Source organism: Centrocercus urophasianus, unplaced genomic scaffold (assembly GCF_019232065.1).
Source record: "Centrocercus urophasianus isolate 14NV4802_14NV808 unplaced genomic scaffold, USGS_Curo_1.0 seq_55, whole genome shotgun sequence".
NCBI classification, from domain to species: Eukaryota; Metazoa; Chordata; class Aves; order Galliformes; family Phasianidae; genus Centrocercus; species Centrocercus urophasianus.
The window spans coordinates 122,529-147,717 of NW_024885144.1; the positions used below are offsets into that span (position 1 = coordinate 122,529).

The 25,189-nt window shown below is 50.2% G+C and overlaps 1 protein-coding gene across 3 annotated transcripts in view; it reads left to right on the forward strand.

The window, feature by feature from the left end:
- The window catches only part of RGS3 (regulator of G protein signaling 3), a 64,338-nt gene that overhangs the window by 22,490 nt on the left and 16,659 nt on the right, over positions 1-25,189 (forward strand). For all 3 annotated transcript variants that reach the window (XM_042835801.1, XM_042835798.1, XM_042835799.1), the window contains 3 exons: positions 7,232-7,343; positions 11,424-11,464; positions 21,419-21,541. In XM_042835801.1, the coding sequence (XP_042691735.1) occupies positions 7,232-7,343; positions 11,424-11,464; positions 21,419-21,541 (276 nt within the window). The remainder of the gene's footprint in view (positions 1-7,231; positions 7,344-11,423; positions 11,465-21,418; positions 21,542-25,189) is intronic.

The following is a 25,189-nucleotide window of genomic DNA, read 5'->3' on the forward strand; positions in this document are numbered from 1 at the left end:
CTCATATGGTGGATTGAGAAGGGAAATGCACTTCTTTGCTGAACTTTTATTGGTATGATAGTTGGAAAGAATTTGTAGTTGGAAAGAATTGTGCTGGGATAAACTAAATGTCAGGGCTGTATATTATTTTTATTTATTTATTTTGCTGGAAATCACCTTTTTCTTCATGCTCATGAAGGAGAAAATGCACACGACCAATCCTCTGGCAGATCTAGAAAGAGGGAAATTAGGAATATTTTGTGCCAGTGTAGAGATCTAGCCATAGAATGCATTATGGGGCTTTTTTAGAAGTTTAGCTCCTAAAGGTCCTGTCTGAAATGCTCTCCACTGTGTTATTTCAACTTCTTTTCTGTAGTGCAGGGAGTTGAGCTAGAGGACTTTTAAAGGTCTCACTCAAATGATTCTATGTTAGGAGGGATATTAAAAATTTGGGGAAGCAACTAAGCTTTGGTGACATGCTGAACCCATGTATGTCACAGCTTTCAACAGCCAAACCAGCAGGGTTTGTACTGTTGTCTGCATTTCTGTTGGCTTTGCTTGTATCCAGCAGTGAGGTCTAAACTGTGGGATTTGGGACAAGGAAGGTATCTCAGTGAATGGCACAGTGCATTGGGCAGCCAGAACTGCTCAGCTGGGCATTGCTCAGCAGTGCTGAACAGTGACAGTGCCTTCTGGGGCATTGTCAGTGAATCTACTGCACAGAACACACATGCTTTAATTTAGTTGGACTGAACAGCGTGTCATCTTCACAGAGCCACAGAGGAACTTTCATTTGAGTAATTTAGTTTGTGTAATGTTTTCTGGGTGGCTGACAGCAGAATCCCTGTAACATATTGCGTTGCTGGCTAGTAGAAAGCTTCTCGAGACTGTGCTGAAGGACTTTCTTTGCTCTCTTTGGCTTTCAGCATGTAATTCATCCCTTATTTTGTCTTAACTCTTTTCTTCTGCTTGATTACATGAAAAATTGCATCACTCACCAGGAAACTTGTCACTGATTTGTAGATAAAACTGTTCCCCTGCCTGTCCTGCTCCTCTTTGCTCATCAGGGTCTTCAGGGTGCGTGCGTGAATGAAAACAAATAAAACACATGGCTGTGTAGCACAGTGGTGCTAAGGTGGTTGGAAATATGGTGGCCAGCCTGTGTTCAGGATACTTCTATGTGGGTTTGTGTTCCTTACTTTCAGGTCTGCCTCAGAGGTCTGTAAAAGCAGCCAAATGTAAACTATGTCTACTAATGCCATTTTTAGCCTGGGTGAAGCATGTTTGTATGTACAAGGATGTTTGAAGGTAGATGAAGCAGAGCCTCAGGAGGATCATGTTTGCAGGAGGTGTGCTGCTCTGTTGCCCAATGGCCACATTAGCTATTTTGGAAACCCAGCTGCGGAGAGGGTTAGGAGGATGCCTCAGGGAAAGGGTTCTCTGTTTGCTAATGATGCCCTGAGGAGGGTGAGTGTGCAGCTGGGAAGAGGATTTCCCAGTTGGAGCTGCTGCCAGGGAAGGGCAGGATGCTCTACAGTGGCCAGGAGCACTAGACAGCCTCTGAGAATGATGATGCCTTGAGGCTGTTATAACTCTGCATGCCAAGGGACAAGGAAAGAGGCTGTGACTAAGCACAGTGAAATGAACAGAAGTAGTGAATGGAAAGCATGTGGCAGACTGCTTTGGGAGGCAGGAGCCTTTCCCTCAGTGTGAACCCAGGTGTGGTGCTGAGCCCAGTATTGCCAGGAGCCAACAGCTGTAGGAAGCGACACCAGGACAATCAGCTGTGTTTCTGGGGGAATGGCTGCCTCCTGTCCGTCCTGTGTCACAGCTTCACTGCAGGGCTTTGCAAAGCTTGGAGGAACTGATGTGCTCCTGTGGAGCAAGAATGTCTGCTTTAGTCCTGACAGGGCTTTGGATGAACTTTTGAGGCCAACAAGACCCCAGGTGGCCTGGCCACAGAGGAATTTCCCTGATGCAGAAGGACTCTTACTTCTCTTTTCACTGGACTTCAGCTTACTCCCACTCCTCCCTTCTCTGCTGTCTCGTTTCTCATGAGTCCTTTCTTCCTTGCTCCACATGACTTTCCATTTTTCACTGTGCTTCCCTTGCAGCCCCTCAAATTGGAGTTCTACACTTTACAGGACTTCTTTTTGCATTTCATTCTGCTTTGCCCAAGAGGCTGAAAAGAAGAAAGCCTGGGTGCAGTGGCTAGAAATTGAGATGCTGTGTCACATTTATTTATTTTTTTAAACCAAAATCTTTTCCTCTTGGTAGTTTCCATGTCTGGCAGTGCATCCTTGTCACTGAGCAAACCCTCTCCCATCTCCTGAAGGACACAACCTATCTCTCTGGAGGTTTGCCAGGATCTGTCCTTTCTCTGACCTTACCACTGGGGCAGTCCTTATTCAGGCCTTAATCACATCCTGTCTAGACTTTGTTGCAATTCCCATTTTTATGGTGTTCTGAAATCCCTCCAACCTGCAGAGTGCCAGAGGAACCAGCACAACGCAGACAACGACGTGCAAGGTGTTGGATGCAGGCTTTGTCCTTTTTGATGTTTTTGTATTGCACCTGGAGGCAATTTTTCAATGCCCTGAGGAACCTTTATAAAGTACATCGCACTGAACCCCTTCTCAGCTCTTTGCTTTGTCATCCTGGCAGGTCTGTAGGTCAGGATAGCCCTCCCTTGAGCCCTGGGGAACAGGGACCGGCCTGTCTAGGGTCTTCTGTCCCAAGTGCTGAATACAAATGCTTGTCACTCTGAGCCCTGGCTGGATCTGACAGCTCCCAGTTTCGGTGGGTGGGTTTGACCTACACAGTGGGTTAATGAAAACCCTACTCTCTGGCACAGATGTTTCATGATCTGTTTTTAGACAGTTTCATTTGGGTGAGAAACCAGAAACTTGCACTTACCTCCTACCTCACCACGCTAGTTCCTCTCACTCCGTCCTTTCATTTCTACTTTATATGTTTTATAAAGTAGATTATGCCTCTTTATATTCTCAGGTGATATCATTTCCTCATCTGCAGAGCCACTGCTTATGCTTTGCTTGAGTGTGGTGCGTGACCCTTTGGGTCCTTTGATTCTAGTTAACCAAGGTGAGGTTCCAGGTTGACAGTTGGAGCCTGCACCACCATGGATCTGCTTTTGGTGAGTGTGGTCACGTGTCTTCATTGAATTCTAGTTGAGCATGTGAACTCCTTGCTGAGTATATTGCCGATAATCTTGACAGCAAAAATGCACGAGGTGGTAGAAGAGTCTAAGCACACTGTGGGTTAATAGAGTGTTGGGATGTCTTAGAAGGAAACATGCTTTAGAGTGGACACATTTGGAAGTCTAAATCCAGGAGCAATAGAGCGTGCTTAGAGAGTTAGGGCTACAGTGTGTAAAGCAGTGGCCCAAAGGCTTTGCCATATCTCTCTGCGGGTGGTAAAGATTCCCTGACCTGCAGAGCTTGTGCCCATTTCCAAATCACCATGCCTGGCAGCACGTACCTATTCCCTCTGCAAAGCTTAGGCCACTTCCCCAGTTAGATGGTGGCTCTGATAAATGCCAACATACTAAGCTTGTGGGAGCTTGATTATTTTTGTTCCTGGGCTCCTAATCCCATGGTCTCTGCAAAAACCAAGTGAATAACTGCCATTGTGAAGCTGCAGCCCAGAAAGTTGTGACTTTGGAGCGTGTGATCACAGGAGCAGCAAATACAACTGTTCACACTCTGCATGTGGGGAGCTATGTTAGTTGTGGTCTGGTAGCCCAGCAGAGATATCTGCTTCCTAGAGGATGGGCACATAAGAGCATTATGAAAATATGTGTAGATCTGGAAAATCTGAAGAAAATTAAAGGCAGTTTAATCCATTTAACTTGACCCAGCAAATTGGGCACATTAGGTTCATACTATTCTAACTGGGCTTTGTCTTTAAGATTGCACCCATTTCTGTCGGAGGAGGTCCCATGCTGATAAACATATACAAAGTGTGTGTGGACCAGAAGATGTGTGTTCAAGGTATCTGGGCTTGCTCTGGCCAATTGCAGACAGCATTCTCTGTCCAGCGATGCAGGGGATCATCGTCCTGTTTTCCTTTGGTATCTGACAACTTCGTTGCAGAAGATCTCCCTTTGTTTTGCTGGGCATGGCTGTGGAACCACAGCAAGAGAAAAGGAAAATGTCTTGGAATGCAGCCTGGCTCAGCAGGCAGGGTCTGCATGCCCCAGCCTGCGGTGTCTCTGCTGATACACTGCTGCAGTGACAAGTGCCAGCTCCTCCCTGCTGTAACCCCAATGGCAATGGCTTGCTGTGAGTACAGGATGGGGGTATCTATTCTTACGCTTGAATGCAGAGATACTTGGGCTGCAAGGCTTAATTTGCAGACACCTTTTCATTATGTCTTTGTTACCATGCTTTCTTGATGAGGTGTGGTAATGACCTTCTTTCTGCAGGGCTCTGTGATATTCTGTTCTCATCTTGGGGAAGCATACCGACTCATTGCCTTCCACCTTATCTCCTGGCTTTTGTTTTCTCTTGTTTTCTTTTAGGAGACTCTTTAAATGTACCTCTTCCTTCAGTAACAATGATTTAGCAACTTTACTGTGTAGGAAGAGTCAGATCTATGAGCCGAAGGGGCTCTGTGGTTTGCCGTGGTGCAGAATTCACACAGATGAACACCAGTGCCGACCTCTACAAACAGATTTTTTTGTAAAGTCTGCTCACAGCCACTGAAAAGTCTGTATGACAACAGCTGTGTGGCCTTCAGCTTGAATAATGACGCAAGTGTGCTTATCCTTTTCTTCAGAGGAGCCCTTTCATCATCCCATTTGTTTACTATCTCATTTTGAGGTATGAAACTCAGTTCTGAGAAACAGACGGTGGTACTCTGACTCTTCCAGGAGCAGCACTGGAGGATTCTGTGTTGTTCCCGGATGAATCCAGGCACTATTTCCTTTCTGTTTGCTCTCTTACTCTTTGAGGCCTATGATTTCACATGGCAGATACCAGATATCTGTTGTAGGGGCTGTTGGAGGCATGTCAGACACGTGATGCCCACCCCAGGCTGAGCTCCAGATGCTCCCTGCAGCCCTCCCCCTCACACCAGCTGATAGCTGCTACTAGGGGCTCACCCATGCTTAGTTTCAGGAGGTCCCACTCCCAGCTCTGTGAGAGGGATCTGCTGAGTCCTGGCCCTTGCTTTGTCCCCTTGTGGCTCACAGAAGCTCTATAACCCCCTTTAGATCCCCTGCTGTGCAGAGCTGCTCAAAAATCAGATGTCTTCCAGGAAGCAGCGTCTAATGGAGATGCTCTTACCTAACCCATACCAGCTGTGCTTTTATCTTTTCTGCATCCTGAATTCAATCAGTCCCATCTTCTCGTTAAAGCACAATGTTACCTGCAAATGCTTCTTTATGTGATTGTGTCCATGATTCCTCATTTAAGTCTGTTTGGTTTCAAAGCAGTTTTTTTTCTCCCTTGCTAATCCTTCTGTCCCTTATTCTTCCCTTTAAAGTTCCATGTGCATTAGGTCTACATTTTTCTTTCCTCCACTTCCACTTTTATCACTTGCTGGTCATGCTTCTGTTTCCGTCATTTCACTGCTCTTGTCAAAAAACCCTGAACATCTCTTTGACACTGAGAGATCTGGAATGGCACTGGATGTGTCCCAGAACGGGAATCTTGTGAAGCAAGAAATGCATGAGAGAAAGTTTATGGTGCACTTCGTGCTTGTTTTAGTTGTAATAATGCCAGAGGTAATGAAGAGGGGGAACAACAGTGTTGAGAGCAAGGGAAGGGATTTTCCAAATGATACAGAGAGAAACAGATGCTCCCTGCTTTAATTGCCCATTAAAGTTGTGGTGGGAGCTTTTGCTTATTAAGAATCCCACAAAAATGAGTTTGCAGAGCAAGAACTCTTGTGGCAAGGACTTGATTTTGGTTGAAAAGTTGAATGTACTGCCTTGACGCAAGTCTCAGCATCATGTGATAAACTGCTGCCCAGTTTGTCCCCTCTGACACGTGCCTGTCAGCCGGCGGGCAGAGACATGCTGTGCTGGCTGTGTGTCCCCATAAACAGTGACTCAGCCCCTGTCCTGAGCAAAGTCACCTTTCAAGGAGTGACTTGGTGGCAGCGCTGCCAGCCTGTGGGATGCTGGGTGTTTTTCTGCTTTTAAAAGTAAGTTGCTAAAAGGTCAGCGATCATCCTTGTTGCTGCTCGCTGCTGCAAAGCATCTTTCCCTTTGTGCTGGGGTATGTCGGGGGGGCATCCCCAGGAGTGGTTAATAGCAGCTGTGTGCTCCTGTGCTGTGTCTTGTGACCAGAACAGAGCATGTGTTGATGTTTTGCAGAGCATTCAGCATCCAGTGTGCCCACTGGCATCTTGCAGCCGCTTTCTGGCATCAGCTTGAGCCTTGCTGCATGCCCCAAGCTTGTGCTGCAGAGCCGGATAGGCTCAGCCCTTGACTCGTTTCACTCATCTCATGGGGCTGCTGGGTCAAGGATCTGCAGTGCAGCTGGTTCTTACTTTAAGAATCACCATCACCTCTACTGATCAAATGAGGGACCTCAAGAGCCAGAGCAAAATCTGCCTGTTGAGTTGTGAGCGCATTCCACTGGAGAAGCTCCCAGTTTCCAGCACTTGAGTCACTGCTCAAGCATAGAGCTGGGCAGATATGCAGTGCAGTATTTGCTTTATACCTCTCAAAGTGGTTTAAAGGTATCAAGTATGTTCCCTGCAAACGTTCCCATGGGTTCTGCTTTTGTAAAAACTAAGTGTTTTTTTTTTTTTTTTTTTCCCTCTTCAAAGGTAGTAAAACTGGACATACAAAGAGTGAAAACAGTGAGGAGCCCCTTCCTGAGCACATTGACGGGAATCGCATTTGCTTTTAGGCTGCAGTTTCTGTAATGTGCTGAGATCAGTTGGCAACTCATTCTGTCCTTCTGCTCCCCTGATTTGTAACTTATGTAAATGGGAAGTGACACGAGAGAGCAGAGGGGGTGTGTTTGTGCGACGTTGCGCTGTTGGGCAGGTTTACCCCTCCTGTCACGGGACTGCACAAGCCTTGGGAGGTGGCTACCAAGCAGTGGACCCTGTGTGGGGCTTGCTGGGGATACCCTGTGGCATGCAGCACCCTTAGGGCAGGGGCCTGGGTTGCTGCTGGCTAGTGCATCTCCCTGGCATGCAGGGCTTTTCCCAAGGCACTCAGTGCCAGGAGATGGATTCCTCATAACGTCTCCTTTGCTGCTCTTCTGCTATCCAGGTGACTCTCTTCGTCTACTCTGACCTGCTGCTCTTCACCAAGGAGGATGAGCCTGGATGTTGCAATGTACTGAGGAACCCTCTCTACCTGCAGAGTGTCAAGCTCCAGGAGGGTGAGTGTTTGCTGCAGTGGTTGGAGGTGTCTGGGGCTTTTTCTGGGCTCATGGTTAAGGATCTCTAGACAGCAGGGTAGCACACCACTATCCCATTGCTTCCAGTTTGTAGCAGTGCTGGCTAACGCATGCTGCCAGCCTCCCTGTGCTAGATTGTAAGTCCAGCACCACCCTTCCCAGCCCAACATTAACCCAGTTCCCAGCAGCTCTGTCCCCTGGTGTGCCCTGGTAGCACATTGCAGGCCTGTCTCAGGGATTCTGGGCTGTGCTCCCCAGAGTTCTGCTCGGCTGGGCTGCTCCTCTTGCTGCTGTCACCCAGCCTGCAGTGGGGGCTGCAAAGGGAAGTGAAGTTTTGAGGTTCACCCCTACAGTGCCTTGAGAGAACTCAGAGGAGCTGAGCCCTACTGACCTTTACTTCACTGCTTCTTCCTTCAGCCGCCCACAGCTTCCCTCACTAGCATCACTCCCCCATGAGCACACGTTGGTGAAGAAAGAACAAACCCTGGCCTTTGGTGGGAGGCTGTGGGCTGCATGTTGCTTGCTTTGCCTTGGTTGAGTTTTCACATCCAGCTGAGGGTTCTTAGGGCAGGGGGGTGGCTTGAATTAAGTTATTTTGAGTTCTGAGGCTGTACAAAAGATGACCTCAGCTACCTAGGGTCAAAAGAGGAACGAACAAATTGCCCTGCCATATCCTATTTCCTATAGTGGAGCCACTTCTTGGCCCCGTTCCAATCCCATCATGTTCCTTCTTTGGTGCCGTGGCTGTTTGGCCATGGGCTTGTTCTGTGTACAGCTGCCTGATCTATCAGCACAGGGCGGGGGCTCTGCTGCCTCCTCAAGCCCAGGCAGCATCGTTAGGGACTGTGCAAGAAAAGCCATGATTGGATGAGAGGAAGAGATTCTCTGTAACCAGAGTGGTCAAATCCTGGGTTGCCCAAAGAGCTTTGGAGATGTTTGGGATTCCAATGGACGTGGTACTGAGCGCTGCAACCTGGGTTCTTTGGGCAGGGGCATGAATAGAGATGTCCAGAGGCTCCTTCCAGCCCAACCTCGCTCTGTGACTGTATGAACTGACATCTCTCTGCAGTCCTGTGGCTCTGATCAAGAGGGATTAATCCAGAGCTTGTCTGCTTTTTCATAAGGAATAGTTTTCAGGATCTTCTTGTCACTTCCCATGATTTTCCCCGGTGGAGCAAATAGTTCTGGCAAGGAGCTGTGACTGTCTGTGTGCCTCACAACATAAAAACCTCTGTACTGGGGATCTGCAATGGCGCAGTGGGCTGCCCATCTCTTATTACCCATTTACAACAACTTTTCTGTTCCCAGATTCATTTCCTAACATATTTGGTGGGGGCAGTGAGGAGAAAAAGGAGCATGGAGAGTTCAAGCTGTTTAGAAAAGCCCTTGAGCTTCATTGAGATTTGTTGAGTTTGTTCTCAGCACTGCTTATTAACAAGGAAAGAACAAAAGAAATTGTTCCTTGCTGAAGTGCTTGTTGGTCAGCATCTGCTCCAGTGCACGTGTGGTTCCTGGCTGCTCTCAAAGCTGCTGCACTGCTTTTGTTCTCATGGAAGAAAATGTCTTCCCCAGCGTTCACCCTGTGGTGCAGCAGCTCTGTACGCTGAGTGTGTTTGCAGGTCAGCATGAGAGTGTGCCTCCTGGCCTCCAGCTGATCGTTGGGTTCTGTGAGCAGTTTTCTGCTGCTTATTTCCTTGTTACCTTAATAACTTAACTGGAATCACATCTGGAGGAGCTCAGTGAGCCTCTCGAAGGGGGTGTTTGCCTGTGCCGCACCAGACCCCCCTGTACACCAGGAATCCAGCACGGTCAGTTTTGAGGCAGGTTCGGGTAGGGCTGCTTCAAGGCGGGTGGAACAAGCAAAGAGATGTCTGTCCCTTTTGGCAGGAGTTTTCTGTTGGTCTCCTCATAACTGAATGGCACATTAATAGGAACAGGCGTATTGCTGAGTATAACAATTGAGACATCTCCGGTACACTGAAGACCATTGTGATGTTTCCTGTTTCTGCCTCTCACTGCACTGTGCGAAAGCAAATCAGTATAATCTGCTTTACAATGCTCTGTCTTCCTGCTTTAGAAGCTGAGCATGGCTGATGAGCACCACACTGGCCAGTGTTTCCAGTGCGACAGGGCTGGCTTCCTTGCTAGATGCGGTGGGAATTTCCATGCTAACACTGCTGCCTTGCTGTGGTCTCAGCCCCTGGGTGGGTGTGCTTAGCTTGAGGACAGGGAGGAGAGATCCCATGTAGCAGCCTGAGTGAGCACCCTGCCTGTGAGCCCCATCCCTAGGCTGGGTGCTACTGATCTGCTGTCTCCTACATCCTGGTGCACTGTGTCCTGCAGCAAACAGCTTTAAGACATCCAAAGGTCCAGACTCTGATTTTTGGGGCTTTGGTCTGCAATTTCCTAGGCCAATTTCCTACTCCCGTCTTTTTGACCCAACTCCTGGTGTGCACCACCTAAGCCTTGCAAACAGAGGGTACTTTCCATTGGTTGCACAGAGCAGGTGGGCAGAATGGTGCTGACAACCACTGTGTGCTGGCAGCTGTGTATCACCCCCTCCTTGTGACAGCATGAGTGTGCAGGGCTTAGCTGGGGGAGGGGATGTACTCCTAAAATAAACCATGTGTTCCTCTTGTGCTGAACCAGCCCAGCCATGGGGCAGGAATGGATCAGGTTACCCTGAGAGATAATCCAGTCTCTGTTATGATGCATCAACCTGAAACCAAAAGTCGCTCCTTACTGCAGAAAGCCAGAAGGAATGCCCAGAGGCTCAAAGAGTGGGCACTTACCCCAGGCTGTTACACTCCAACATCGCCTTGCCTGCTCTCCCCAAAGGGAAGCTGGAATTGTCCAACACATGGCTATGAGCACTTGCTCGTGGGTTTCATGTTGCCTTTGCAGGGACTCAGGTGGCCCTTTGGTGGTCATGGCCCTGTGTCGATTGCTGTGCTGCAGTCCTTGGCAGTGGGGCACTTCCACCACCATGCAGAGCCTGCTCCCATTGCTTGCACAGCGTAGGATGTTGAAATGAAGCAGAGCTCGTGCTTCAGATAGGTTCTGCAGCCATATCCAGACTGCTGGGCTGATCTCACGGCAGAGATAACATCATTAAAGAGGTTGTGAAAGCTGCTGCCCGGCAGTGCTGCACGCTAGTGAGGACAAAGCCTTGGCAGGGCACACTGGGGGGCATTGCAGTGGCATAGCTGGCTCTGGGTGTGGGATGTCCTGCTTTGGAGCTGAGGGGCCCTGTTCTGTGCTGGCTTTGTGTCCTCCTGTGAGGTGATGTGCCCTTAGAGCTTTTCTTGGGGCTAGGGGGCTTTGTGTCCTGCTGGTGGGGAGCAAAGGCAGAGGACAGACATTGGCACAGCATTCCTGATGGGAAGCAACCAGCACCATCTCCCTTCCCAAAGCCCTGGGAGGCAGCTTGGGGAGCAGCCCTTAGCCCTGTGGAGCAGGTTGGGCTCTTCCTTATGCCCTGTATTTGTTGCTTCCCCATGCCCTGGGGTTTGGCTCCGTCTGCTTAGAGAAGCACTGGCCCTAGCTCTTGGCAGTGATGGAGAATGGGACAAACAGCACCAGGCAGAGCTATGGCTGCCCTTTATAATGGCTCAAGGGAAAAAGCTGAGAATGAGCAAGGATGTAGGAATGGGAGCTGCTCTCGTGAGTCCTCCTGGGAGCAAAGCTTTTATAAGAGTGTAGCGAAATCTGACCCTGGTGCCCAGGTACCTGCAAAAGAATTGGGCTGCATGTGCTGTGGGAGATGAGGCAGGAGAGCCCAGGTAAGGCCTTCGAGCAAGTCCAACCTCTTTCCAAAAGGACTCATGGGAGGATCTGTGGTCGTGCAGTAAGCCCGTGCAAGAAAACCATGCAAGTGCAGCCCGTGTGGCGCATGGTCCTGCAGATGCAGCATACATCACTCCCAGAGCACAGCCTGGTACTGGGGGATGACAACAATAAATATTCATTGAAAGTTGTCTCTTAGCCAATTCCTCTGCAGTGTCTCTGCTCGCAGAAATGCAGTTGTAGCTTAATTTTAATCCTGATTTCTCTTCTTTGTAGGTTCGGAAGATCGGAAATTCTGCATCCTGTACCTTGCAGAGGTGAGTGTTGCTGTTCCAAATTAACTTTCCAGTAGGAGCTGGACACGTACTAACAACTTGCTTCTTTTTGCTGGAGCTGGTTGATTTTAACTTCCTTTTTTATTAGTTTGTCAGAGTTCTGGAAAGGAAACATGATGGCCATAGCCAGAATATATTAATAAGAGGCTGCTAAGAGGAATCTGAGCTGGGAGGGGATTGGTAGCCCCAAGACAGGCTTGCTTTTCCCTTCCCCTGTGTACCTTACTCACTGCTGCTCCCCTCCAATTTCTCCTGGAGTTTTTTCACCCAAGGGTTCTGTGACAGCTGTTCTCACTTTATTTGTTAGACATCTTCCTATTCTTGTCTTCAAGCACCTAGCTTTGAAACCCTCAAATAAAATAAGGAAGCCCAGTGTAAGCGACGCACAATTGTAGCTCTAAAAACGTGCATGGCTGAATGCTTTAAACGGATTTGAGATCATTCAGACGTTGACACAGTTACTTTTGTGTTGGGAAGCAGCCAAGGAGACTGCAGAATTGGTTCACAGTGGCTGGTCCTCCCTAATCACTGGGTGCTGAGGTTAATATATATATAATATATAAACATATTTATTTATTTATTTATTTATTTTTATTTTTCCTTTCAACTGACTTCAGTTTGTTCCTGGCTTCAAGGCCTTGCGTTTTCAGGGTGGAAATCTGGGTCTGGGAAAGATCCCCAGGGCACTGAGGAGAAAAGGCACACATTGCTCAGCAGCCACGCAACATAATAAGCTATTGTGAAAGTTGGATAAAAACGCCCGGGGTGGAAGTTGTTCACCTTGGGCGGGTGGGAGTGGGGCCAGAGCTCAGCTGGCTGCGTAACCGTGCGCCGACAGCTCTGCTGAAGGTCCACCCTTGCTCCTTCCTTGTCTTTATTTCTTCTCAGGGTGGTTGGGCAGGAGCTGCCTGCTCAGCACGGAGACCAGTGTCTGCCTGCTGATCCCATTCCTGCATCTTCTCGTGTGCCTGGAAAAATGCATTTGGAGCCTGACATTTAATTTAGGGTTTTTTGGGGCCCTGAGTTAAAGTAACCAAATGAGCAATGGCTGCATTTCATAGGACTGTGGGAGGAGAAGGCTCCTCTTTGGCAAGATGTAGTGAGGGGTGTAGCTTTTTCCTGATGGGCTGCAGTGGCCCTGGCTCTTGTGGTTCTGCTGATTGAAATATGAAATGTGAAACTTTCTTCTTTCCTGCAGGCCCCGTTTATGGTCTCTGTAAAACCATTCTTGTTCCTTCTATCTGCCCAGGGCATTTCAGGGCAGGCAGCCTAGAGCCACACCTAGCAGTGTGTGCTCAAACCCAGTGCTGTGATAGTTAATTTCTAGGCTTGTCGGAGGCTCTGGCAACAGGCACATTTGGTTAAAGAGGGGAAGCTGAGATGCAGAAGGACTGGGACATGCCAATGAGTCAGCAGGTGTGCCGGCAGGACAGTGCCATGCTGATGCCCCCACAAGCACTGCTGGGAAATTGTGACCTGCAGACCACAGCCCTGGGGGCTGGACAGGGCAGATGCTGGGCTGCATGGATGTGAGCTTTGGTTAATGAAGGAGCCTATGGGTGGGAAGGAGGGGACAGTCCCTTCCAAAGGCAGTCCTGTGCATGTAGGTATGGCATAGCCTGGATACCTTGCTGGGCTGGAGAGCATTGCTTTGTGCTGCTAAGGTTATGTCTGCAGTCGGGGGCTTCGTGGCCTGATCTGCTGCTAAACAAAAGCTGGGGCTGGGACCCAGCACTGCACCCCTGTGTTGAACTGGCACATGGGGCTGTGATGTCCCCTGAGTCACAACCGTGATCCTGTGAGTCACCTCACACAAAGCCCACATTCTTTGTCTGTGGGAATGAGAGGGTTTCTACCTGCAAGGATTTTGTGCCACAGAGAGCAGCTGGCTGTACCTGAGGGCTGTGGGAGGGTATCCCCAGCACAGCGATGGCCTTGGCGCCCTCATGGTCTCACAGATGGAGTGCAGCAGTGCTCTGTGTCTGGGTCCTGATGTAATTGTCCAACTGCCCACCCCTGACAACTTGTAGCAGCTAGAGAGCTTAGAGGAAGGGTGCAGAAGGGAAGGATGTTCGTGTGGATGCCCTCTTATGCCCCATGTCACCCTGATGGACATTTCTTCTTTTGATGTTCTCCTGTCCTGAAGTTTGCAGCCAGTGGTCAGCAGCATATTGTCCTGGGATGGAGCTGCTGGGCTGGGCTTGGTGCTGGTCATTGCCTGAGCCCCTCTGTCCCTTGTACCAATGCTTCTTACCTGCAAATCATCTGCAATGGGCTTTAATGCACTTAGTGCTGCTGTGAGCTGTAAGGGAGTCTGTTGGGCTTGGCGTTGGCTGTAGGAATAGTGCTTTGCCAGGTCTTGAGCTCTAGCTCCTTTCTCATTTAGGGGGTTAGAGTGATATTTTGCACCATAAGGTGACATTTTTGCATTTGGATCCAATGCAATCCAAAATGGAAGCAGGTATCAAAATCTCTAGGAGTTGCTTCTTTATTTTAAACAAGAAAGAATATTCCAGCCTTCAGGGAAAATGATATGTCTTGAGATGAGCTGCTGCTAGTCATCCTGTCTAATCACGTGTAAATAAATCACTCACAAACCTCAAATCCTGAGCATGATGGGCACTGACAGCCAGATGGCAAACTGATCTCCATCACCTGGTGCAGCCTACAGCAGGAGTGGTGTTTCTCTTACAGACACTGCAGGTTGTGAGTTTGCAGCGTCTTGAGGTCCTGCAAATAGTGGGGCACCCAGCCTCCTGCATGGGAAACGCTGAGCATGGGATGGGGAGCATCCCCTGCGTGGTGAGAAGCAGCAGCCCCCAGGGAACCTGTCCTGGGGTGTGAGTGTGCTCCAGGACTGCATTCACGCCCTTCCCTGCTCCGGAAATATCCCACTGGTAGGAAACTGCAAAGCAGGGTTTTATTGCATTGTTTGAGATTTTTTTGATTCAAGCCCAACATGTTCAGACCAAACTGACTTAAAATCAAAGAGCTCATTGAGTTTTTTTACTGTAAAAGCGCTAGCAAAATCGATTGTTTTCTCTGGCAGTTTTCATCTGCAGACACTGGTGTTTCTCTGGGGAAATTGCTCTGACAGAAAATCTTTCCAGCAGATACTCGTTGGCCTGCTGCAGTGAGCACACTTACAGACCTGAGCAAATTAATGCTTGCATCTGGGCTTGATGTTGGTTTGTCCAGGCAAGAGATCCTGTAGGCAAACATTACAGAAATGACATTGCCTGGGTTTGTTTCCCACCCTGTGTGTGTGAGGGGGCATCCCTGCACTGTGTGGTCCCACAGGCACTGCTCCCATTTGCATCCTCAGGCAATGAGGCCGTTCCCAGGTGCTGGCAGGGGCACATTTAGCACAGCTCTCTCTTTGAGTTGAACCCCTGCTGTAAGGGGCAATACTGTGTAAGCGTGCACAGCTCTTCACTGAAGATATCCTGGATTGTTCCATGGGAGAATTAATTCCCAAAGTATCCCAGGACAGAGCACTGCAAATTTTAATTCCCTTCAGGTTCCCATTTTTGTGCAGGGAATCTACACCTGAACAAGCAGTTTGCAGAGGACGTAAGGGCTCAGGGGTATGGCAGGCAGTCTGTATCTATGTAAATTTGAAGTTCTGGACGTGTCATCAGAGCAGTCAGCTAGGCGCTTTTTGGGGCACTTTTTGGCAGACATAGGAGATAGTTAGACAGATGGTTTAGTAATGGGGACAAAGGCGGAGGGGCTGCCAGGTGCTGACATCAAACCTGCACAGCACAACAGAGCAGCTATGGTGTATTTGTTTGGTCAAGGAAATAGAGATGTGTTATTAATGATGGAGAGAGAGGTGCAAAGAGAGAACAACTGGAGCAGATGCCCTCAGAGGCTCTTGCCTTGCTGTGATGCAACGCTTGGCCTGAAAACCTAAAAAGACAGGAAATGGTGGTAATGTGTAACCAATGCTTTAAAAACTCTGGGTTTATACCTCAGCATCATCTCCTGTAAGCATTGCTCTGTTTGAGAGAACCTGGGAAACCTGGCTCTTGCTTCACTGTGTTCAGAATGGTATGTTCAGAATGTTCAGAACTGTGTTGGTATGGTAAAACCAGCAATCATTACATGTGCATGCAGCTGGAAGCTTTGGGGAAGCAGGAGGTGGTACAGGGGCAGATCAGTGCTGGAGCAGTGGGGTTAGTCATTAGGGTGGGTGAAAGCTAATGTGACTTCCATAGACCATGGGGAAAGGCTTGTACTCAAAGGTCTGCGAGGGTCAGAAGTGAGAAAGGCCTCTTGGGGAAAGGGCAGTTGGTGGCCATGAGCTCCTGCAGTGGAAGAATGGCACCACTAGTGATAAACTTTTGGGATACAGTCAGCTACAGATGAGAAATTCTCTATCACTCTCTTGTGACCCAGAAGTGAGAACTGTAAGACTTGCATTTGGGGCTGAATTTGTTTCCACCCAAAATGGGATGGTTTTGGCAGTGAGTCAAAGTCAAGGGACCTGTTTCCTTTTTTCCCATTTCCGGACATTATTGGAGATCTGGTGGCCTGGGTTGGGCTCTGCTGTGTGGAACCCTCTGAGTTCCTCAGCTCCCTGGTGGGGCTGGAGCAGCCTGAGTGATGCCTTCATCCCTCCTAGAACACTCCATCAGTGTCAGCTGGCGTTGTGTACTGTCTGCAGGATGGGAGTGAGTGTGGTTATCTGTGGATTGTGTGCTCAGCTGAAGTTGTCTCAATTTCCTCTCATCTGCTATAACTAAAGAGATGCTGTTTGTCAGGTTCATGGGCTCTGTTGTTTGCCAGGTGAGCTTGTGGCTGGGGCATGTTATGCTGCAGGAATGTGGAAGATCCTGTGGGATTTCATAATTCATCTCTCCCAAGAGTCACAAACTCTGCAAACACTGCAGCCAAGGTTAGAAACGTTGGAGTCTGTCATACTTAGGGACTTAAGTTTAAAAAAAAAAAAAAAAAAAAATCTACACTCCTTATTGCCTGCTCCTGTCAGTTTTATTGCATTAATTTGATGCACGGTGAGAGAAGGCAAAATGTGCTCCCTTCCTGCTCATGGTCCTATTTGGTGCTGGGGGGACTCCCTTCCTCTACCCACTGAGCTGGTCCTGGGCTAAGGAATCCCTTCCTGCTCTTGGACTTCTCCTTTGCTTCCTGGTGTCCTGCAGGTAGTTGCTCACTGCTGGGCTCTGCACCATGTGGGCCTGTGGCACGCATCGCTTCGGGTCACCCAGCTCACATCTGGATGTTCAACCTGCACATCTCTCAGCCACCTCACGCCTACAGCAACAGTTTAACTCTGTCCCAAATGAAAGTTTCCTTTTTCCTCCACCAAAAGGATGGTAGATCCCAGCTGCTGGGTTCCCTGTGCACAGCATTGAGAAGTCTGAAGTTCTTTGCAGCCTGAATTGCAAGATCAGGGAGGTAACACCAGAGCAAGACTGGCAACATTCTGAGGAATGCTAAGGAGGTAATGTGCAGATTACTCCAAATGCTGATGCAGTCCTACCCTGCACCTCCAGCATGTACCCCAAATTTCAGTGCAGCTGAAATGCTTGCAGTTGTATTGGAAGGATCTGTCCTTCAAATGACATTCTTTTGGTCCAAGCCAGTGCTCTCCTGATGTGTGCCCTGAGCCAAAGCACACAAAGCCGTGGCTCTGGAGCTGTTGGCTAGGCTGCTCCTCTGCCTGGGACACTGAATATTTTGCTGGTGTGCATTCACCTGGCTTTGACGTGGAGTGATACAAGTACCAGAAGCCCCAGGCTGGTACAACCCATATCCAGGCATTACAGCAGCTCCCAAATCAGATCTCTTTGGAGCAGGCAGTGTTTGTTCCCCTGTTGGAGAAACAATCAAAAATATACTTTGCCTCCCTGGTTGTGTGAATCTTTGCTCTTTGACATCAATCCAAGTTCTGAGATGACCATGAAATGTACATTTTAGAGCAGAAGTTCTAAAATTTTTCTTCTAGCTCTAATTCTGTGGTCACGTTTACTAGGTGTTGGCAAAAAGGGCATCTGATAAGAAGCAGTTAAAGTAATGGAGAGCTTTTTGACACAGGCACCACTGGGTGATTTTAGAGAGGGGAGCTGGAGCTTTGTCTCTGGGGGCGATGCTGGGGATGGAGGGACGCCGGGCTGTCTCTGCAGCAGGTGGGTAAGCTTAGTATTACTGTCTCTGAGGCTGACGGTTCTGAGCCTTCTTGCTTGAGAAAGAACGGCCTTTGCAGTATGGGAATCAGTAGACCTGTTCTCTGTTTGCTGAAGCAGTGTTTGCCCAGGGAGCTCTGTGGCTTGTGTCAGGGCTGGGGATTCCCGTGAAGGCTGTTTTCTTATGAACACCTTCAGCCAGGTGTCACAGGTGTGTGCAGCTGACGTGGCAGCTCCACTGCTCCCTGCCCTTTTGTGGCTGAGGACAGTGAGAAAACCATTTTGTAACAGCCAACCTTTGATGTGGCAAGGAAGGATGGGATGCAACCACCCTTTATCTCCAGTTATAGAGTCTCCCTGACCTGAAAATGAGCCACACAGCCACACTTCTCTGCAGGAATTACTCTGCTCCATGAATGGCAGCTCTGTGTGCATTTATTCAAGCACCCATGAGACCCCTTCATCTTTTGGCCATCTCAGCTTTCCACAGGACCCATGCTTTTAGTGCCAGCATGTGTGTTTTGGGCACCACTAGTGTGCCAGCAGTCCAAAAAACACAGGAAGAGATGTGGTCCCCACGGCCCCCCCCAGCAAGGGAGCAAACTGAACTTTCTCATCAGACCAAGCTCTGCAGGGCATGAAGGCAGTGTTGTGCACAGGATATTCCCAGGGCTTGCTGTTTTACCAGTAGAAGGTTTTCTCTGCGATTTGAAAGCTATTGTAGTCTGAAGTCCATTTCCGAGGTACTTCCCCTTTGGGATCTCTGCTGGGTTTGGCCATGGACCAAGCTCTGAATGATGGAGCCAGGAGCCAGTCTGCGAGCCTTGCACCACCTTGCTAAAAATTCCACAGGGAGCAGAGCTGGGGAAGGGAGCAGAGCTCATCTGTGCAGGGAAGCTCTGCAGGGTTGAACTCGGTGATCCTTGTGGCTCCCTTCCAACTCTGGGATATTTCCTACATCTATGATTCTATGAAATGTTCATCCAGGGACCTGGCCGTGCCAGCAGTCCTAGATGAGACCAGTCCCTGTGTCAGGCTGGTTGCTGAGCTCAAGGATGGAAGGTGTCAGGCTGGGGCTGGTTCCTTCTTTTTGTATCTTTGCTTTGCAGCCATGAATAGAACCACACTTGCACACCTGGTGCTGCAATTGGTCCTGCACCAAGGGATGTATTTGCAGCAGGGCATTTGGTGTGTAGGGTCTGGGAGCTGCTCTCCAGGAGGTCCTGAGCTGATTAATGGGCCACAGAGCCAATGTCCCCCCTTTGGCTGGTATCTACCAGGCACCCAGGAGCTCTGCCTGCTGCCTGCATGCCTGCTGTTTCCCTGTGTGCTCAGCCTGGGGAGTGCCCTGTGGCAGAGAGCTTTTCACACCTTGGCGAGCAGGGATTATCCTTTGGGCTCCACTGGCTGAAACAGGGCACAATTAGGGCTTGTGTTGGATACTCTGAGTCCTTTTCTCTTGATGTTTTCCTCATGCTCTCCTGCAGGGTCCAGTACTGGTGCAGGGTCCACTAACCTCACTGAGCAGCACCTGCAATAACATGTTTTTCAAAATGCTGGGACAAATGCAGGCAGAAAGTCACTGGCAGCCACTTCAGTTGCTCACTTTATCTGGTCACAAACACCCCATTCACGCCATCTGCATCCTCCTTTCCCAGCATCGTGAGATTAAACCCTATTTTCTCTTTGTAAATATTGGCAGGCAAAGCAGCAGCCTCCCCAAATGAAAACAGTAGCAGGGAGGTCGGTTCCCAGTGCTTTCAGGAGCAGCTGCTCCTGCTGCAGCCCTGTGATTGCCTGGGCTGGGCAGAGTGGTCCCTACAGCCCTCCTTGGGCTGCACTCAGAAGCCACGTTTTCTCCTAGCAGTTCTGCTGCTGTGCTGCTGAGCAGGGTGGGGGCAAAGAGGCACTTTGCTATCAGCTGCCAGTGGTGGCTGAGCATCACTTTCTGCCAAATTCAATCAGAGAAATGGGGATGGTAATCAGATCAACAAGGGGCTGCACGGCAGGGTAAGGTGAGCCACGCATCCATCACGAGCAAGGGGAGCTGAGATGCCCTTGGAATCACTTTAAGCCTTGTGCCCAGGGAATTGCAGGAGCTTAGTGGGGACTGGAAAACACGTTAGTTAAAGCATCGTTGTGCCTCTGGGCTCTGCAGCTGGTTTTTAAGCTCTCCTGAGTCCTTCTCATCATTTGCTTCTGCCCAGGTGTGGGGTGGATAAGTGCTAGCCTGGATTTCCTGTGTGTAGATGGGCACCTGTCCTTTCCCCTGAAAGCAGGAAAGATTAAATGCTTTTCTGGGATCAGGTGGGTGTCGCAGTGCTAAAGCCTGGCGGTGGGATGGGGTGAAATCCAGACATCAGCTGTTCGTATGAGTACTACTGTTCCAACAGAGCATCGGAGCAATTGGTATTTGAGGGCACAGAGTCGTGCAACCTTGTGTCTTCTATTTGGTTTTGTGTATGCACTTATGTATGTAGCCTGTGCATGCACTTTCCATATTTAAGCCCATTTCTTCTCTAGGAATAGATGTTGTGAAGCGCAGGTGTAAGAAGAGTCAAAACTTCTTCCTTTAGAAGTCTTGGAGGGGGAAGAGATCTGGGCTAGAGATCTGTTTCTCTAGAGCTGACGCGGGAGGTTGGTTTGTTTACCTCTATGGCAGGAATTGTGGATTACACATGAATGAGTTTGCATCCAATGCAAACAGTTTTAAATGGTGTGACTAAACAGCATTTCCCCTTTCAGCTGTGTGTCTTTGGAGTCGCACAGTGCAAGTTCCTTAGTTCTGTCTGACCTTTCTGGGAAAAGCAGGCAAGTCAGAGAGCTGCCCCTCTGCACGGAAATCCTAGGGGGAAAGGAAGGACTTTTATTCATCCCATTTTAGTACAGGACATTTTTCTTTCTTTGCACTTCTGTCCCAAAGTTCCACTTTTTTTTTTCACACCTGGCTACAGATGGAGGTAACCTGTTGGGAATTCCTGGCCCTTTTTAAAGTGAGTACTGCAAAATCCCTATAGGCATCAATTGCTGCTAACACTTCATTTTTTGCAAGAGAGATGAGCAGTGGAAGAGCATTTGTGGGGGAATTTGAGCAGACAGTTTTGTAAATGATTGGGATTTGGCCCGAAGAAGGCATGGGGAAGAAGAACAGGTCCCTGTTACCATAGGGCTGTGTAAGGCTGGGGCACAAGGGGTAGCAGCAGGCCCAGGAGCTCACACTGGGCTCACAGGGATGCGCTCCCAGGCTCCCCTCCTTTCTCTCAGTTCATTTCCTCCTTGCCACAGACTGCTCACAGGCAGCATGTCAACAGTGCTGAGCATCCTCCTCCAAACTTCGCCTGGTGCCCCAATGGAGGAGACCCTTGTCCCTCCCAGCCCTGCCCAGCCCCAAGGTGTTGTTTCCTTTGACTCGACTTCTTGCTCATGTTTGCATACAGCAAAGAGCTGTTTCCCCTCCTTCAAAGGCAGCTGAATAAGCATGTTCATGTGTGGTGGCATAGGGTGCAGAACTGCCAGTGCTCTGCCTGCATCTTATTGCTCTGCTCCCATCTCTTACAGCCAAATCTGCACCCACCCCCTTCCCTGTCTGCCGGCAGCGTAAGCCCCCGTTCAGCTGATTTCTCACCTGTTTTACTTCCTCGTGCCCAGAGCTCTGGGCACTGTGAGCCCCCTCCTTACACCCTTGTTCATCTGACAGCGTGCTGGAAGTGAGGAGTTTGCAAACAAAGCCAGGGCCTGCGCTGTGCAGCTAATGACCTTCTCTCTGCCTGTGTTTCCTTTACGTCAGAAGTCGGAGTGCTTATTAAGTTTGGAGGCTTACTCCCAGGAGCAGAAGAAGAGGATCTGCTGGTGTCTGGCTGAGAACATCACCAAGCAGCAACATCCGGCATCGACTCCCACAGAGAGCAAGGTAAGCAGCCTGTGCAGTGCAGCCCTGATGGAACCCTTGCTTAGAGCGCTGCAAGGCTCTGAGTGCCATAGGGCTGTGCTCCAGTGATGCTTTGGGGATGGTTTTTGTGCCAGGTGAGGAGGGAGTTTGTATTTAAGCGCTGCTGCGTCTGCAGCTTCCTGCCCAGCTTGGGGAAGCAGTGATTGCTTTTGCATCTGCTGAGCTGAGTTGAGTAGCGCTGCCTGATTCTGATGCTTCCTAGCATCTGTATTTGGACAGCTGAGGCTGTGCAGCTCATCGTATGGCCTTTCTGCAGAACTTGGCTGCAGGGCAGGGCCTGGTGCTGAGGGGGAGGCTGCGATCTCTGAGTCCCAGTCGAAAGGCACTGGGGTCATGAGAGCAGCGGTGTGGAGATGTGTCCTTCTGTGCACTCGGATGCGCTGTGATGCTCAGGCTCCCACAGCATGAGAAAGTCCTTTGAGTGCTGCTGTCCTTAACCAGCGTGGCCACACTGGTGCTTTCCTACACCAGAGAGCTTCAGCCTGGCTCAGGAGTGATCTCAGAAGGGCTGGCAAGAGAAATGTGCGCATGAAGTTTGAAGCACATAGGGTGTGTCTGCCTGGTGAGAATGCAGTCAGCACCTCCACTTGGTGCGTGGCAGCACTGCTTGGAGGGGCTGCGTGGAACCGTTGGTGCAGGAGCCATCTGGTCCCTCAGGGCTGGGGCTGGACTAGTGGTGGGGGCTGCTATGCTGGGGTGAGAGGAACATGCTGTGCTGAGCATGTAAAATGCTTGAAGTGGTGAAATTGGGCATCCTGGGCGCAAAGCTCCCAGACACCTCCCTGTGCCCAGTGATGGAGCAGTGCCCGTGCCGTGGGGCAGTTTCTTGCAGCCCATTGGGTGGTCTGGCTTTTGCTCTTGCTGCATGGCTGCCAGGCACAGAGGCAGAGCAATGCAGCTTTTGCACTGCAGAATCTCACGCCAAGTCAGCGCTCACAGCGTCTCTGCAGGAGGCAGAGACTTTGGATTCCTCTTCCTGCCTGTTCAGCCCTACCAAAATAGCAACAGCACAGAAAGCCTGAGAACCTGGTTCACAACTCAAGCTCCAAAAACGTGAGTAGCAGAGGGGCGGTGCAGTGACCAGGTTCTGTGACATCTCTTACTGTCATGATGCAGTGGCAGGGCTGTGCCCTGGGCTGGCTGACATCCATCTGGGCTGGGGATCCTCTGGGGCAAAGCTCTGCAGGGCACCTTAAATGTGAGCGTTGCAAACAGGGGAGCTCAGCAGCTCTCCATTGTGAGATGGGCTCTGCTCTCCGCCCCCACCCCAGGTTCTGTGCCTGGGGCAATGCGTGGGGCTGTCTGCTGATCTGGGCTCTCTACTCAATCTGCAGACCCCGTGGCTCAGAGCAAAGCTCTGAGAGTGCCCACTCTCGTGCTATTGTGGGGCCACTGGACAGGTGAAAAGGACCATCTGAAGGCTTTCCTGTGCAGAGAGGCAGATTTGGGGAACAGAAGAGAACAGGGGGACAGAGGGTAGGGTGAGCTCTCCAGTGTTGTGATAGGGATTTATTTACACTTGCTGAAGCTGATGGAAATCCTGTTTATAGGATATGGGGCTGGGAGAGGGAAAAGAAGCAGTGAGAGCTGCTGCCAGGTGCTTTGCTTTGCTTAGAGCCCAGCAAGGTATAAACCTTCCTGGCTGCATTTTTACAACAAACCTGATCCTGAAGTGCAAGAGGAAACAGCACAGGGTCTGAGGGCAGCTCCTGAACAGCCAGGCAGACACACTGGAGTGGTGGATGCTGCTTGGAATGACGCCACACATCAGACACCATCCCTGCGATGGCAGTGAAGCAGGGTGTGTGCAGGGAGATCAGCCTCCCGAAAGGGAGGAGTGATCCGGGAGCTTCCTCTGGTTGCTTATGAGGCATTTGATATTGGGGCTATTTAAGGAAAGTTGACAGTGTCTACTGCCTGTGAGTGGACAAATTAAGTTGGAAATATCAGCTTCCACATGGCTGATTTCTGCTCCAGATGGAAATCTGGTTTGTATGGCCTTCAGATTTGTGCCAGCTTGGCAGGAGGCTGCTTGTCTAGGGACATGGCTTTGTTGGGCATCAGGAGCCCTGGGCTGATGTGGCCTTGGTACCAGGTGGAGACGTGTGGTGTGCCAGCTGTGCCTGAGCTGAGAAAGCAATGCAGCTCCTCCAGCCCACCAGCTGGGCTTAGCTCTCCCTTCTGCACAGCTATGCTGCCAGTAGCCCTGAGTCCTTTCCAAAACATATGCTTTGTGATGGAGCAGAGGTTCTGCAGTGGGATGGTCCTGTCTGGAGAGCAGGGGCTGGACGGTCTGAGCACAGCTGTACATTGGTTATGTCTTGGAGCTGTGGGAATGAGGACAAGTTTAAGGCTTTGGAATGGCACTTCTTGTCTTACCAGGGCCTCAGAACTGTGCCCAAGGAGGGTGGGACTTGCATGAGGGTCTTCCTGACTCAGGTACAGCCATTGTCACCCCCTCTGGGAGATGAAGCTGTTGGGTGCTGGAGCCACCATGTGTGGTGCATCTGATTCTGGGGGTGTAGGAAGAGAAACCAGTTGGGACAAATCAGTGGTGGTCCCACCGTAGTCCTGATGAGCTCTTGCTGCCCCTGAGTGCAGCATCAGCCCTAGGGATAACCAGGACTGTTGATGTGGTCCTGCTGGCTGGTCCCCTGGGGAAGGGATGTGGGTGGGAGCATGGCTCTGGTGGCTTCTCTGCCACCCCTATAGGGCTTGGTGGAACTGCTCTGAGCAGTGACCCCATCCTGTGGCTGCAGCAGCTCACAGGAGTTGTGCTGTAGATATTTTCTCCATCCACAAAGCCTCCCTGCCCCTCGTCCTGGGGTCTGAGCTTGACTCAGGTGGCTGCTCCCTGCCTTTGCTTGTGCTGGGCAGGGATCTGTGGACCTGCTGTGTAACACATGCTGGTGGTGTGACCCCACTTGCTGACAAACATCCCCAAATGGGTCGGTGCAGAGCCTGGAGGTGGGCTGGGGCTGGTGAGGAGCCACAGCCACTGCAATGTGATTATAGCAAAAGCAGCTTTATGCATTAATTGAGTTAGCGGCGTTGCCTCCTTGGGCCGAATAATGACCATCTGCACAGAGCGCGATGCTTTTTTAACCCTGCATTACTGCACTGCTCCAGTTTCCACATTAGCACGGGGCAATCTGCAGTGCAAAGCGAGGTGGAGGCACCGGGGCTGGTGCTGCTCCAGCAGCTTTGGCTGTGGGGACAGAAGCAAACAGCACAGTGCCGTGCAGATAACGAACCCGCTACGACCACCTGATTCTCACTGCTTGTTTCTTTGTCTTCCACACTCAGAACGGCTGATTACTCTTCCTTCTGACTCCGTGACCTGAGATTACCTCGGAGATGATGGCTGGCTGTGTCTGAAAGATGTAGATTGTCGTTAAGCTAAATAATTACGGACACTTGGTGGTGCGGACTTTGGGCTGTGGGAGCCCAGGATGGGTGCTCCCGGCGCTCCCTGAGGGAGCTGGTGGATCCTCGGCACTTTTCGGATCACGGCCGCCTCTCTCTCCCCCGTGGCTGCTGATGCTGTGAGCAGGCGTGGACCGATCCCGAGCGGGCCCTGGGAACGAGGCTCCCGGCCCCTTCCTGGCC